Here is a 14,580-nt window from a genome sequence, read left to right as displayed (position 1 = left end):
AGCAACGACATTTATAATTCCTTGCTTGTCACAAGTATTTCCTGTTTGTTTCCAAATATATTACGATATTCTGAGGTGTGGTTAAGCACAAGACGTCCATAACTCCTCGCTTGTTACAAGTATTTGACTGCTTATTTCCGAATATGTCGCTATATCCGAGGATGTGGTTAGGCGGGAACTAAGACGACAGCTTTTGCTGCGAGTTGTGATTTCTCTGACTATACGATTGCGTTGAACATAGGTAACTGGAACAATATTGTTATTTGCAAGGTGAGGTGCTAGTGCTGGCTATAGAGTCTCGTCTAAAGTCTGACCACCTCCACTCGCTAGGACGTATGATATATACAACTACGTGCATTTTCAACTTCTCACGGTGTAATGAATAATCCATTAAATTTCGGGCATGTAGCCACGCAACTAGTCCTTCAACTGAGTAGTATTTGCGCGGCTGCATACCCAAAATTTTAATGGATTGTACAATTATGGTTTGAGCAATGCAGTTAATTCTAGTCTGCAACTCGACTACAATTCACTTAGATACTGCAAATAACTGATTACCTAATATTTAGATAAATGTAACCACATGTATAATTTCGCTTTCCCTATTGTTGGTGGAAGTTGTAAATAATAGTCTCTCTCTCATTGTGTGCCTAATCACAACTTGCATCGGGTGAAAGAAAGAGAGAGAGATCGCTGAATATTTTTGTCTTAGATGACCTGAAAGGGACGGAGTTATAAAAATAACACTGAACGGATGTGATGTATTTTAATGCATCGTATTCATTGTGTCGGTCTTTTGCAGTGTCCGTGATGTCAGTAGTAGTGTTGTGTGATTATCTCTATACCGAAGTTGCACAACTGAGGCGAAAAAATCCACAGATACAGTCCATGTTATAGAAAGGACAAATAATATCTACGATGTCCTTTTAAAAAAAACCGACTTACGAATAAATCATGGATTGGCGAAAAGTATATCAAAATTAAAAAAAAAAAAAAATCGATTACGTACTGTGTTTTGTTGCTCAGTTCACTAGTGTATTCCCCTAGTACCTTGATCAGTTCTGTGGTCAGATGTTCATATATTACTTATGGGTTGTGGCGAGTGCTTTATAACATCTGGTGCACTGTTTTTAATCTGAAAATTTGGGCAGAAGGTGACGTAGTCTCCATTTGGGACAAGAGAAAAAACGACTCAAGTAAACCGCTGCTAGCAGTGATAACATCGGTGGAGGACACACATGTTAGCCAACATCGATAAATAGAATGTTGAAGTTGATATTTGCTTGATGATACCGTTTTATACATTTTTCTTAATTAGTATGTCTTAGCTTTTTCCTAAGAACAAAAAAAATTGTTGCCAAATATGTTAATAAATTGTTTCGAATGCATCTCTACCTGCTTATTCAGGTTCATAATGGGATCCCCTTGGCAAGATTGTGATAAGATTTTTCTGAGGGTAAATTATGTAGAAGTTATCACGTTTATCCCACCTTTCTTTTAATTCAATATTTCTTCATATGTTTCAAGCTTTGTCTATTCATCCAAAGATATTGACTATCAGAAATTTGAAAGTGTTATGGCGCTATCGCGGGTGTAATGTATTTAGTACATCGTGAGTTTGTGTTTGGAGTTTTCATGTAACTGAAATCTTTAAATGAGTAACAAGTCTTTTTAACGCAATTGTATGTTGCTAAGTCTCACTGTGGCGTGTGCAAAAACAGTAAACAGTCTTGGTGTTTACAATGAGATTGAGGTTATAGCAAGTAAACATGGAATTGCCAGACGATACAGTGTGAGTATGCCGGAACATTTACTGGTGAACTTTCGACAATAGCGTTAAAATATTGAAGGCCATTTTCAAAATTAGAGCCCAAGAAGCGAGAGATAATAAATTTCTTCTGGAGATCAGGGTTTGTTTGGTCAAGAAATTTCAAAAATATTTTGTCTGTCACCAAAGCCACAGACAACCATCAGAGACCAGTCATATGTCTACTTGTTACCATGTAGTAGTAATAGATTTAATGTCTATATCAGTGCAGTAATAATCAATGCTGAAAATTTTTATGACAGTGACTGAGGAATTTTATGGTTAACTTCATTGTATTAATAGCATTCTGAAGACTTTTTAGTGTGACTACGTAGAGTATAGTTATGATTCAAGGCTGAAAAACTGTGTATTGTACATCATTTTACTTGACATCGAAAGTAACAGAATAATTTTGAACAGTTCTGGCATTTTGGAGGTAGTAATAATTTTGAAATACAGAAAAATTTAGTGTGGACTGAAAAAGAACATGGATTGGAACTATTATGGAGACATAGAAGTCGGTCTAAAGAGTGCAAGATTTTAAAATTATAATTTTATTTGTGTCACTGACTCTTCGATTTTGAAGACAAGTTATGTCCCCAGAACTAAATTTTACAGGAGATATACTAAACTCGGTATAATTGTAGATACATAGCTAATCACATAAAGGTAAACACAAATCAATAGTAGGCCTATGTGTTGAGAACATCATCTGACAATGTTATCATTTATGTCACATGTATAACTGAATGATTTGAATTATATTCTCCTGCTTATTATGAATATTAGCCAGCCACACTGCTCTTTAAATGATTTTTATTTTATAAATTATTCACGTTGAGCCCATTTTGGCATATTGCTCTTACCTGTAACATCGTTGCTGCCATGTCCTGTCTTGTTTAGAATTATTAGTTTCTCTTCAGATGTACACTGGAGATACATATCTGATTTTAGTTGGTTTTTATGTACTCTATTTTTTTTGGGTGCTTGGATGTCATCCAGTGTACATCTGAGGGGAAATTAATAATTCTACAAAAGACAGGACATGGCAGCAACAATGTTACATAAAGAGCACCTGATAGTGGCAGTATGCCGAAATGGGCTTATTGTGAATAATTTATAAAATATAAACCATTTAAACGTCAGTTTAGCTGACTGATATTTGTAATAATCATGTCATTAAAAGACATAGTTTGCACTGCAGACCCCAAAGATCAGAAGTTATAATCTCATGTAATTAAGTCCAGCAACTATTCAAAAAAAGGATCAAGAAATTAGGAAATTAAGAAATAAAATATTCACAAAACATTTTTATTCGTGGTCTAGTAATGGTAAGTTATCACTGCAAATTAAAATTTTGAAATAGCAAAAAAAGTCCCAGAATTGCAGTGATTCTGATGGACATCAGTTTTGTGATATTATTGGTACAGGCGAATGTGCTGATACACTATCTGCATCCTCGATAATGATATGTTATTACATCTATACTGCATTGGAGTGTTGTTGTTGTTGTGGTCTTCAGTCCTGAGACTGGTTTGATGCAGCTCTCCATGCTACTCTATCCTGTGCAAGCTTCTTCATCTCCCAGTACCTTCTGCAGCCTACATCCTTCTGAATCTGCTTAGTGTAATCATCTCGTGGTCTCCCTCTACGATTTTTACCCTCCACGCAGCCCTCCAATACTAAATTGGTGATCCCTCGATGTCTCAGAACATGTCCTACCAACCGATCCCTTCTTCTGGTCAAGTTGTGCCACAAGCTCCTCTTCTCCCCAATTCTATTCAATACCTCCTCATTAGTTATGTGATCTACCCATAGAATCTTCAGCATTCTTCTGTAGCACCACATTTCGAAAGCTTCTATTCTCTTCTTGTCTAAACTATTTATTGTCCACGTTTCACTTCCATAAATGGCTATGCTCCATACAAATACTTTCAGAAATGACTTCCTGACACTTAAATCTATACTCAATGTTAACAAATTTCTCTTCTTCAGAAACCCTTTCCTTGCCATTGCCAGTCTGCTTTTTATATCCTCTCTGCTTCGACCATCATCAGTTATTTTGCTCCCCAAATAGCATAACTCCTATACTACTTTAAGTGTCTCATTTCCTAATGTAATACCCGCTGCATCACCCGACTTAATTAGTCTACATTCCATTATCCGCATTTTGCTTTTGTTGATGTTCATCTTATATCCTCCTTTCAAGACACTATCCATTCCGTTCAACTGCTCTTCCAAGTCCTTTGCTGTCTCTGACACAATTACAATGTCATCGACGAACCTCAAAGTTTTTATTTCTTCTCCATGGATTTTAATACCTACTCCGAACATTTCTTTTGTTTCCTTTATTGCTTGCTCAATATACAGATTGAATAACATCGGGGATAGGCTACAACCCTGTCTTACGCCCTTCCCAACCACTGCTTCCCTTTCGTGCCCCTCGACTCTTATAACTGCCATCTGTTTTCTGTACAAATTGCAAATAGCCATTCGCTCCCTGTATTTTACCCCTGCCACCTTCAGGATTTAAAAGAGAGTATTCCATTCAACATTGTCAAAATCTTTCTCTAAGTCTACAAATGCTAGAAACGGAGGTTTGCCTTTCCTTAATCTTTCTTCTAAGATAAGTCATAGGGTCAGTATTGCCTCACGTGTTCCAACATTTCTACGGAATCCAAACTGATCTTCCCCGAGGTCGGCTTCTATCAGTTTTTCCATTAGTCTGTAAAGAGTTCGCTTTAGTATTTTGCAGCTGTGGCTTATTAAACTGATAGTTCGGTAATTTTCACATCTGTCAACACCTGCTTTCTTTGGGATTGGAATTATTATATTCTTCTTGAAGTCTGAGGGTATTTCGCCTGTCTCATACATCTGGCTCACCAGATGGAATAGTTTTCTCAGGGCTGGCTCTCCCAAGGCTGTCAGTAGTTCTAATGGAATGTTGTCTACTGCGGGGGGCCTTGTTTCGACTCAGGTCTTTCAGTGTTCTGTCAAACTCTTTTCGCAGTATCATATCTCCCATGTCATCTTCATCTACCTCCTCTTCCATTTCCATAATATTGTCCTCAAGTACATCACCCTTGTATAGGCCCTCTATATACTCCTTCCACCTTTCTGCTTTCCCTTCTTTGCTTAGAACTGGGTTTCCATCAAAGCTCTTGATATTCATGCAAGTGGTTCTCCTTTCTACAAAGGTCTCTTTAATTTTCCTGTAAGCAGTATCTATCTTACCCTAGTGAGATAAGCCTCTACATCCTTACATTTGTCCTCTAACCATCCCTGCTTAGCCATTTTGCACTTCCTGTCGATCTCATTTTTGAGACGTTTGTATTCTTTTTTGCCTGCTTCATTTACTGCATTTTTGTATTTTCTCCTTGCATCAATTAAATTCAATTTTCTTCTGTTACCCAAGGATTTCTAGTAGCCCTTGTGTTTTTACCTACTTGATCTTCTGCTGCCTTCACTACTTCATCCCTCAAAGCTACCCATTCTTCTTCTACTGTATTTCTTTCCCCCATTCCTGTCAATCATTCCCTTATGCTCTCCCGGAAACAATGTACAATCTCTGGTTTAGTCAGTTTATCCAGGTCTCAACTCCTTAAATTCCCAACTTTTTGCAGTTTCTTCAGTTTTAATCTACAGTTCATAACCAATAGATTGTGGCCAGAGTCCACATCTGCCCCTGGAAATGTCTTACAATTTAAAACGTAGTTCCTAAATCTCTGTCTTACGATTATATAATCTATCTGATACCTTTTAGTATCTCCAGGGTTCTTCCATGTATACAACCTTCTTTCATGATTCTTGAACCAAGTGTTGGCTATGATTAAGTTATGCTCTGCGCAAAATTCTACCAGGCGGCTTCCTCTTTCATTTCTTAGCCCCAATCCATATTCACCTACTATGTTTCCTTCTCTCCCTTTTCCTACTGACGAATTCCAGTCACCCATGACTATTAAATTTTCGTCTCCCTTCACTACCTGAATAATTTCTTTTATCTCATCATAGATTTCATCAATCTCTTCATCATCTGCGGAGCTAGTTGGCATATAAACTTGTAGTACTGTGGTAGGCGTGGGCTTCGTATCTATCTTGGCCACAATAATGCGTTCACTATGCTGTTTGTAGTAGCTTACCCGTACTCCTATTTTTTTTTATTCATTATTAAACCTACACCTGCATTACCCCTAATTGATTTTGTATTTATAACCCTGTATTCACTTGACCAAAAGTCTTGTTCCTCCTGCCACCGAACTTCACTAATTCCCACTATATCTAACTTTAACCTATCCATTTCCCTTTGTTAATTTTCTAACATGTCTGCTCGATTAAGGGATCTGACATTCCACACTCCGATCCATAGAATGCCAGTTTTCTTTCTCCTGATAATGACGTCCCCTTGAGTAGTCCCCACCCGGAGATCTGAATTGGGGACTATTTTACCTCCGGAATATTTTACCCAAAAGGACGCCATCATCATTTAACCGTACAGTAAAGCTGCATGCCCTTGGGATAAATTACGGCTGTAGTTTCCCCTTGCTTTCAGCCGTTGGAGTATGAGACCTAATTTTAGATTAATTTATTTCGAATGTTTGATATGTGTGATGGACATTGGTTACCTGGTAAACTAAGTATTCTGTTTAACTAATGCAGACTGTTTGTGTTGTGAGGAGGCAGGTGTAATTTTTGTATAAGACCACACAATTGATAATTGATGCAGAAATTTATTAAAATGAATTTTCTGGCTGAGACAGGCTCTACTGTTTGTCATAGTGCTGAAACAGTATGTATAGTATTACAAATGTGGATCAGGATGAACCAGTATTAGCTCATATGCTTGTTCACAAAGAATGCATACTGTAGGCTGATGAAGACCATCAGGGTATCAGTACAACAATATATGGAAACAGATAGATTGCTACTCAGTGCCGTAAAAATGACGTGTTGAGTTGCATACAAGCACAACAGAAAGTCTGTTTCACTGTTTTGGCTAAAGCTGTCTTCAGAAAAGGAAACACACCCATATTCATTCACAGAAGCAAGCACACATCATCTCTGACAGCTCGGACAATGTGCAACTCTGTCATTTTTACTGTTGGTAGCAATCTATCCTTTTCCTTATGTTATTACTCCAACGTGGAGCTTCCATTGTTTGAGTACCGGTACATACACACATCAAAAAGTTTTGCATCACCCCAGTTCCCATAACTCCTGAAGATAGGCATTGACTGGGATATTGTGTCACAGACACAGTCCCTTTGACTGTGCAGAGATGTCACCAAACCTGCCCAAAGTTGTAAACAACCATGCATGAGCAGCGTCTATGAGATGAGATGGAGGGGGTCCGATAGCCGAGCTGTACCAGTCATTCCACCAGGAAGGAGGTACACAGCCCATGTTGTCTGTAGTTCAACCATGCCTAGATGGTCAATACCGGGGTTTGATCACATCTGCATTGTTACTTTGTGCCAGGAAGGGTTCTCAAAAAGGCATCTCGGAGTGAACCACCAAAGAGATTTTGTTTGGACATGGAGGAGATAAAGAGAGACAGGAACTGTCGATGACATGCCTTGCTTGGACTGCCCAAGGGCTACTACTGCAGTGGATGACCCTTCCCTATGGATTATGGCTCAAAGAAACCATGACAACAATGCCACCATGTTGAATAATGGTTTTTGTGCAGCCACAGGACATTGTGTTACAACTCAAACTGTGCGCAATAGGCTGCATGATGCACAACTTCACTCCCGACGTCCATGGCGAGGTCCATCTTTGCAACCATGACACCATGCAGTGCGGTACAGGTGGACCCAACAACATACCGAATGGACTGCTTAGGATTGGCATCACGTTCTCTTCACTGATGACTGTCGCATATGCCTTCAGACAATCATTGGAGACTTGTTTGGAGGCAACCCAGTCAGGCTGAACGCCTTACACACACTGTCCAGCAAGGTTGAAGTTCCCTGCTGTTTTGGGGTGGCATTATGTGGGGGTCGACGTATGCCACTGGTGGTCATGGAAGGCACCGTAACAGCTGTACAATACGTGAATGCCATCCTCCAACCGATAGTGCAACATTGGCAAGACATTCGTCTTCATGTACGACAGTTCTTGCCCCCATTGTGCGCATCTTGTGAATGACTTCCTTCAGGATAACGACATCGCTCGACTAGTGTGTTCAGCATGTTTTCCAGACATGAACCCTATCACATATGTCTGGGATAGAGTGAGAAGCACTGTTTATGGGCGACGTGGCCCACCAGCCACTCTGAGGGATCTGTGCCGAATCGCCATTGGAGTGGGACAATCCGGACCAACAGTGCCTTGATGAACTTGTGGATAGTATGCCATCACGAATACAGGCATGTGTCAATGCAAGAGGATGTGCTATTAGAGGTACCAGTGTGTACAGCAGTTTGGACCACCACCTCCGAAGGTCTCACTATGTGGTGGCACAACATGTATTGTGCATTTTTCATGAGCAATAAAGAGGGTGGAAAGGATGTTTATGTTGATCTCTATTCCAATTTTCTGTACAGGTTCCGGAACTCTCGGAACTGAGGTGATGCAGAACTTTTTTGGTTGTGTGTATTATTTCATTGTACTATATGATACATTTTATAGCCTAGTTAGCCATTCTTCATTGTCAATTCATGTATCCACGTCATCAGTGTGTGCAGGGTCTTTGACTTACCAGTATGTGACCATGGGAGAAATTTTGTCACATGTTTGTTGTACTATCTGAGAAACAATTGACACTCTCAGTCTCATTTGCATATGAGATGTTATTTGTTAGAGATGGAGTAGCAGATTTTCACAATCAATTTTTTGTGTGTTGGTGAAAATTCTCTAGTTAAACTAATTCAGGCTACACGCTAAAAGCAGTTTACGATTAACAGATGGGCCAGAGCTGTTACTAACTCCCTGGTAGGTCTGTAGCTTATATGCTCCTGGTGTGCTAGGCCTATACTCTCATTATGTTGACCTGTAATCAGGATTGCTAGCACACTTTTAGTCCATGTTGCGCAATAGCACAATTTTCTGGGGCAACGTAATTCAAGTTGTAAAAGTTATTAATATATGTTTGTGTGCAGTAAGAGTAATATGTAATGTTGGTAACCAAAATCTTATAGAATTTTTTTTAAGGAATTTAGGTTTCTTACACTTTTGTGTCAATACATATACTCACTATCGATTTTTATGATTGATAATAAGAGTAACTTTAGGATGAACTGTGAAACTTGAAGTTACAATACTAGAAATAAAAGTTATTTCTATAGAGATTACCTGTACACATCTCTGGGTAGGAATGTAAATTATAGTTAACGCTGATGATGTTGATTTGAAAAAGCTTTTTAATGTTTCCAGTTTATGAACAGCTGATTGCAGGAAGTGCAGTAATATCTTTGAATTTTTTATTTCTTGCTAATGTTCATGTGCATAGATTAGCACTAGTCATAACTTGCTGTTATTATGCTTTACAGAAATTGCCTGCAGTGGCTGCTTCTGCCTGTTATTATATAACTTGACTCATTCCAAACCCCTTAAGATCTTGTTCACGATGAGATTTGCAAAATGTATATGAATGAATGAATGAATTAGGCTGCAGGTGCAGTCTGCAAGACCTTTGTGGTACTCCTCCCAGTTTTCCATAGGATGAGGGGAAGCATGTGGTTTGTGCATTATGGGATTTCAACATATTTCAGTCACATTAGAGATGGGTTGGCTGGCATTTGTTATGACAGACAGATAGATAAGTCAGAGGACCAGGGGCCTGATGACCTCAGATGTTAAGTCCCATAGTGCTCAGAGCCATTTGAACCATCAGAGAGGACCTACTCTACACTTTCCTCCAACATCAGTCTGTTGGATTATCATTTGCGGGGCCGTCTAGAATATTTGGTGTATATTGTAGACCTAGTAATTCATAATGCACAGACACTGCATCAGAGTATCATGGAAACTTGCAAAATCATTACACACAAACCAGGACTGGTTGAAAGTTCCCAACAGTCTATCCTCTGATGTGTGTGTGTGTGTGTGTGTGTGTGTGTGTGTGTGTGTGTGTGTGTGTGTGTGGAACTGAAGGAAATTTTGGAATTTGCTGTCAGTTTCTGGCTTGAGGACTTTGAATAAATGTTCTTTCATTAACAAAAAAAGGAGATTTATGTCTATATCATTATAGCCTTTTTTGTACTGTTAGTGTGAGGAATTACCCCAAAATTTGGAAAACTATTTTGGTCACACATTGAGTAATACTTTTGTTCACCCACAAAAATTCATATCTGATCATATTAATGAATTATTCAACTATTTCTGTCTTTCAAGTTAGTTTCATGTTCCATGGATTATTTTGCATAATCATAATGATGTGTAACGAGTCATTTTACTTTCACACTGTGTCTCTCTCTCTCTCTCTCTCTCTCTCTCTCTCTCTCTCTTTGTGTGTGTGTGTGTGTGTGTGTGTGTGTGTGTGTGTGTGTGTGTGTAATAGAGGGAAAAGGGAAACATTCCATGTGGGAAAAATATATCTAAAAAGAAAGATGATGAGACTTACCAAACAAAAGCGCTGGCAGGTCGATAGACACACAAACAAACACAAACATACACACAAAATTCTAGCTTTCGCAACCAACGGTTGCCTCGTCAGGAAAGAGGGAAGGAGAGGGAAAGACAAAAGGATTTGGGTTTTAGGGGAGAGGGTAAGGAGTCATTCCAATCCCGGGAGCGGAAAGACTTACCTTAGGGGGAAAAAGGACAGGTATACACTCGCGCGCACACACACACATATCCATCCGCATATACACAGACACTAGCAGACATTTGTAAAGGCAAAGAGTTTGGGCAGAGATGTCAGTCGGGGCGGAAGTACAGAGGCAAAGATGATGTTGAAAGACAGGTGAGGTATGAGCGGCGGCAAATTGAAATTAGAAATTAGCGGAGATTGAGGCCTGGCGGATAGCGAGAAGAGAGGATATGCTGAAGGGCAAGTTCCCATCTCCGGAGTTCTGACAGGTTGGTGTTAGTGGGAAGTATCCAGATAACCCGGACGGTGTAACACTGTGCCAAGATGTGCTGGCCGTGCACCAAGGCATGTTTAGCCACAGGGTGATCCTCATTACCAACAAACACTGTCTGCCTGTGTCCATTCATGCGAATGGACAGTTTGTTGCTGGTCATTCCCACATAGAACGCTTCACAGTGTAGGCAGGTCAGTTGGTAAATCACGTGGGTGCTTTCACACGTGGCTCTGCCTTTGATCGTGTACACCTTCGGGGTTACAGGACTGGAATGGGTGGTGGTGGGAGGGTGCATGGGACAGGTTTTACACCAGGGGAGGTTACAGGGGTAGGAGCCAGAGGGTAGGGAAGGTGGTTTGGGGATTTCATAGGGATGAACTAAGAGGTTACGAAGGTTAGGTGGACGGCGGAAAGACACTATTGGTGGAGTGGGGAGGATTTCATGAAGGATTGACTTCCTCAAATCCTGCCCTGAAATGAGATCCATCCTTCATGAAATCCTCCCCACTCCACCAAGAGTGTCTTTCCGCCGTCCACCTAACCTTCGTAACCTCTTAGTTCATCCCTATGAAATCCCCAAACCACCTTCCCTACCCTCTGGCTCCTACCCCTGTAACCTCCCCCAGTGTAAAACCTGTCCCATGCACCCTCCCACCACCACCCATTCCAGTCCTGTAACCCGGAAGGTGTACACGATCAAAGGCAGAGCCACGTGTGAAAGCACCCACGTGATTTACCAACTGACCTGCCTACACTGTGAAGCGTTCTATGTGGGAATGACCAGCAACAAACTGTCCATTCGCATGAATGGACACAGGCAGACAGTGTTTGTTGGTAATGAGGATCACCCTGTGGCTAAACATGCCTTGGTGCACGGCCAGCACATCTTGGCACAGTGTTACACCGTCCGGGTTATCTGGATACTTCCCACTAACACCAACCTGTCAGAACTCCGGAGATGGGAACTTGCCCTTCAGCATATCCTCTCTTCTCGCTATCCGCCAGGCCTCAATCTCCGCTAATTTCTAATTTCAATTTGCCGCCGCTCATACCTCACCTGTCTTTCAACATCATCTTTGCCTCTGTACTTCCGCCCCGACTGACATCTCTGCCCAAACTCTTTGCCTTTACAAATGTCTGCTAGTGTCTGTGTATATGCAGATGGATATGTGTGTGTGTGCGCGAGTGTATACCTGTCCTTTTTCCCCCTAAGGTAAGTCTTTCCGCTCCCGGGATTGGAATGACTCCTTACCCTCTCCCTTAAAACCCACATCCTTTTGTCTTTCCCTCTCCTTCCCTCTTTCCTGACGAGGCAACAGTTGGTTGCGAAAGCTAGAATTTTGTGTGTATGTTTGTATTTGTTTGTGTGTCTATCGACCTGCCAGCGCTTTTGTTTGGTAAGTCTCATCATCTTTATATATATATCACTGGATAAGAGATCAAAAATGTATGTTGCAACATTGTGCACCCCTTTTGTGCTAAATACAATCTTAATGTGTAGTAATGAATGTCATTTTCCCTTCTATTATTATAATCATGTAGATCATAGTTCATTTTAAACTTTAGTGGATTGCTTACAACAAACTTCATGAGGTAGTCAATATACTGTGAAGCATTAGTCAGAATTCCCAACTCCTTAAACAAATATCTAGAAGATGGTTTTGGGTGAGCACCAGATATTATTTTTTGCAGCATGGTTTTGAGCAGTGAAGACTTTCTTCCTTAAAGATGGATTACTCCCAGACCATTATTCCAAAGATGTTGTCAAATAAAAGTATGAAAAATATGTCACTCTACATAAAAATTTATCTCCCCCCAAGATTTGCAATGATTCTGAGTGAAAAAGTAACTGAACTAAGTTGTTCTAGTAGTTCCATTATGTACTTTTTCAAGTTTAAATTCTTGTCAGTACAGATACCTAAGAATGTTGTAGTTCCCATGATTTTTATTATTTTCTCACCATGTGTTACACTTCTCATTGCTTTATTACTCCTTGATGTGCAGAACTGTTTATGTTGTGTATTTTTAAAATTGAGGGTGAGACTGTTCACAGAAAACCAGTTACTGATTCTTTTAAGAACATTGTTTACCATTTCTTCTGTTTCTGTATGTATGCTAGTATTGATTCCAATACTAGTGTCATCTGCAAAAAGAACTAATTCTGCTTGTTGTATACTAGACAGAAAATCATTTATATGTATTCGAAGAACAGTAGTGGACGTAAGGCTGAACCTTGGGGAACCCCATATGTGATTTCTCCACAGTCAGTATTCCATCACCGGACCATAGTGGTTGAATTGTTAAGTACAACTTTCTGCATTCTTTTAGTTAGATTGTTTGGTTGTGCCATCAATCTCATAAAATTTCTATTTATTAGGGCAGTACTGTGATTCACTCAGTCAAATGCCTTAAATAGATAGCAGATAATAGCAGCTAGAGCCATTTTATTATTTAATGCTTAAAATTTGGTGAGTGAAAATGTAAATGGTGTTGTCAGTAGAACAATGCTTCTGAAACCCAAACTGTTATTTGCTGAGGATATTATTATGCCAAGATGAGATACTGTTCTAGAACATATCGCTTTCTCAAAAATTGTGGACAATGTTGTCATAAGTGAAACCAGTTTGTAGTTATTGACATATCTCGTATCATCTCTCTTAAGCAGGGTTTTTACAACAGTATACTTCAATCTCTCAGAAAAAATGCCTTGAGTTGATGATGTATTACATATTTCAGACAGGACGGGGTTTTACATGGGGCAGATCATTAGTACTCTGTTGGAAACACCATCAAAACCAGCTGAGTTTTTATTTTTGAGAGAATGTGTAATTTTCTTATTTTCAGAAGGAGAAATTGGTGATATATTCATATGATTGAATCTTATGAGAACTACTTTGTCAATATATTGCTGTGATTATTCTCTTGAACTTTTTGTCCCTGCACCTTCTACCATAATTAAGAAATGATAATTAAATATATTTGCTACCTGTGACTCATCATTTACAGCCCATCCCTTTAGTTCCATAGTGATGTTCTGTGGTTGGTTGTCCTGTCTCTCATTTTACTACATTTCATATAGCCTCAAGTCTGTTGTTGGAATTCCTGATTTCCAACATGTTCCTTGATTTGTTAATATTTTTTCTGAGTAATTTTGAGTACTTTTTGTGGTGAGCAAGTACTGCACAATCTCTCTTTGTTCTTGCCATCAGACCCATTTCCCTTTTCCTTTCACAAGATACCTTAATCACTCTAGTGATCCATGGTTTTTTACATGGCTGTTTAATGTCTTTTTCTGAACAGTTTTTGCAGAAAGCTATTTTCAAATAATGACATGAATTTATCATGAAATAGATTATATTGTGCGTTAGTGTTTGGTTCATTATAAATTTCATCCAGGTCAGTTCTTAAAAACATTTGTCCTAACGCCATTAATTAAACATATTCCCACTTAGGAAATTTATCGTAACTAACTGTGCATCATGATCAGAGAGAGCATTTTTTACTGGGTTAACAGTTATTTTCTTAATAATAAATGAAAAGCACCAGTTTGCTTTTGTTCTATGAGTTATTTTCTTCCTTTGAGCTTACCTAAAGTTGAACTGAGGTGTGTTGAAAGCTTGAATTACTAAATAGTTTGTGAAAATCACAAGCCAGGCCAGCATATGTCATGATGCAATTCATAAGCCTCCTTAACTCACACTTAAAACAAAGTGGCTACTTAACAGCCTGGGATTGTACCAACTCATT

The 14,580-nt window shown here is 39.3% G+C and overlaps 1 protein-coding gene across 1 annotated transcript in view; it reads left to right on the top strand.

Moving 5' to 3' along the window:
• Positions 1-1,577: 1,577 nt before the first annotated feature.
• Positions 1,578-14,580, top strand: part of LOC126175382 (nucleoporin Nup188) — a 294,589-nt gene continuing 281,586 nt past the window's right edge. The window contains exon 1 of the mRNA XM_049922156.1: positions 1,578-1,792. Coding sequence (XP_049778113.1) covers positions 1,770-1,792 — 23 coding nt within the window. The 5' untranslated portion in view covers positions 1,578-1,769. The remainder of the gene's footprint in view (positions 1,793-14,580) is intronic.

This window comes from Schistocerca cancellata, chromosome 3 (assembly GCF_023864275.1).
Source record: "Schistocerca cancellata isolate TAMUIC-IGC-003103 chromosome 3, iqSchCanc2.1, whole genome shotgun sequence".
NCBI lineage: Eukaryota > Metazoa > Arthropoda > Insecta > Orthoptera > Acrididae > Schistocerca > Schistocerca cancellata.
Note: the sequence above shows the minus strand (reverse complement) of the source record. Positions and strands in the feature narration are given on the sequence as shown.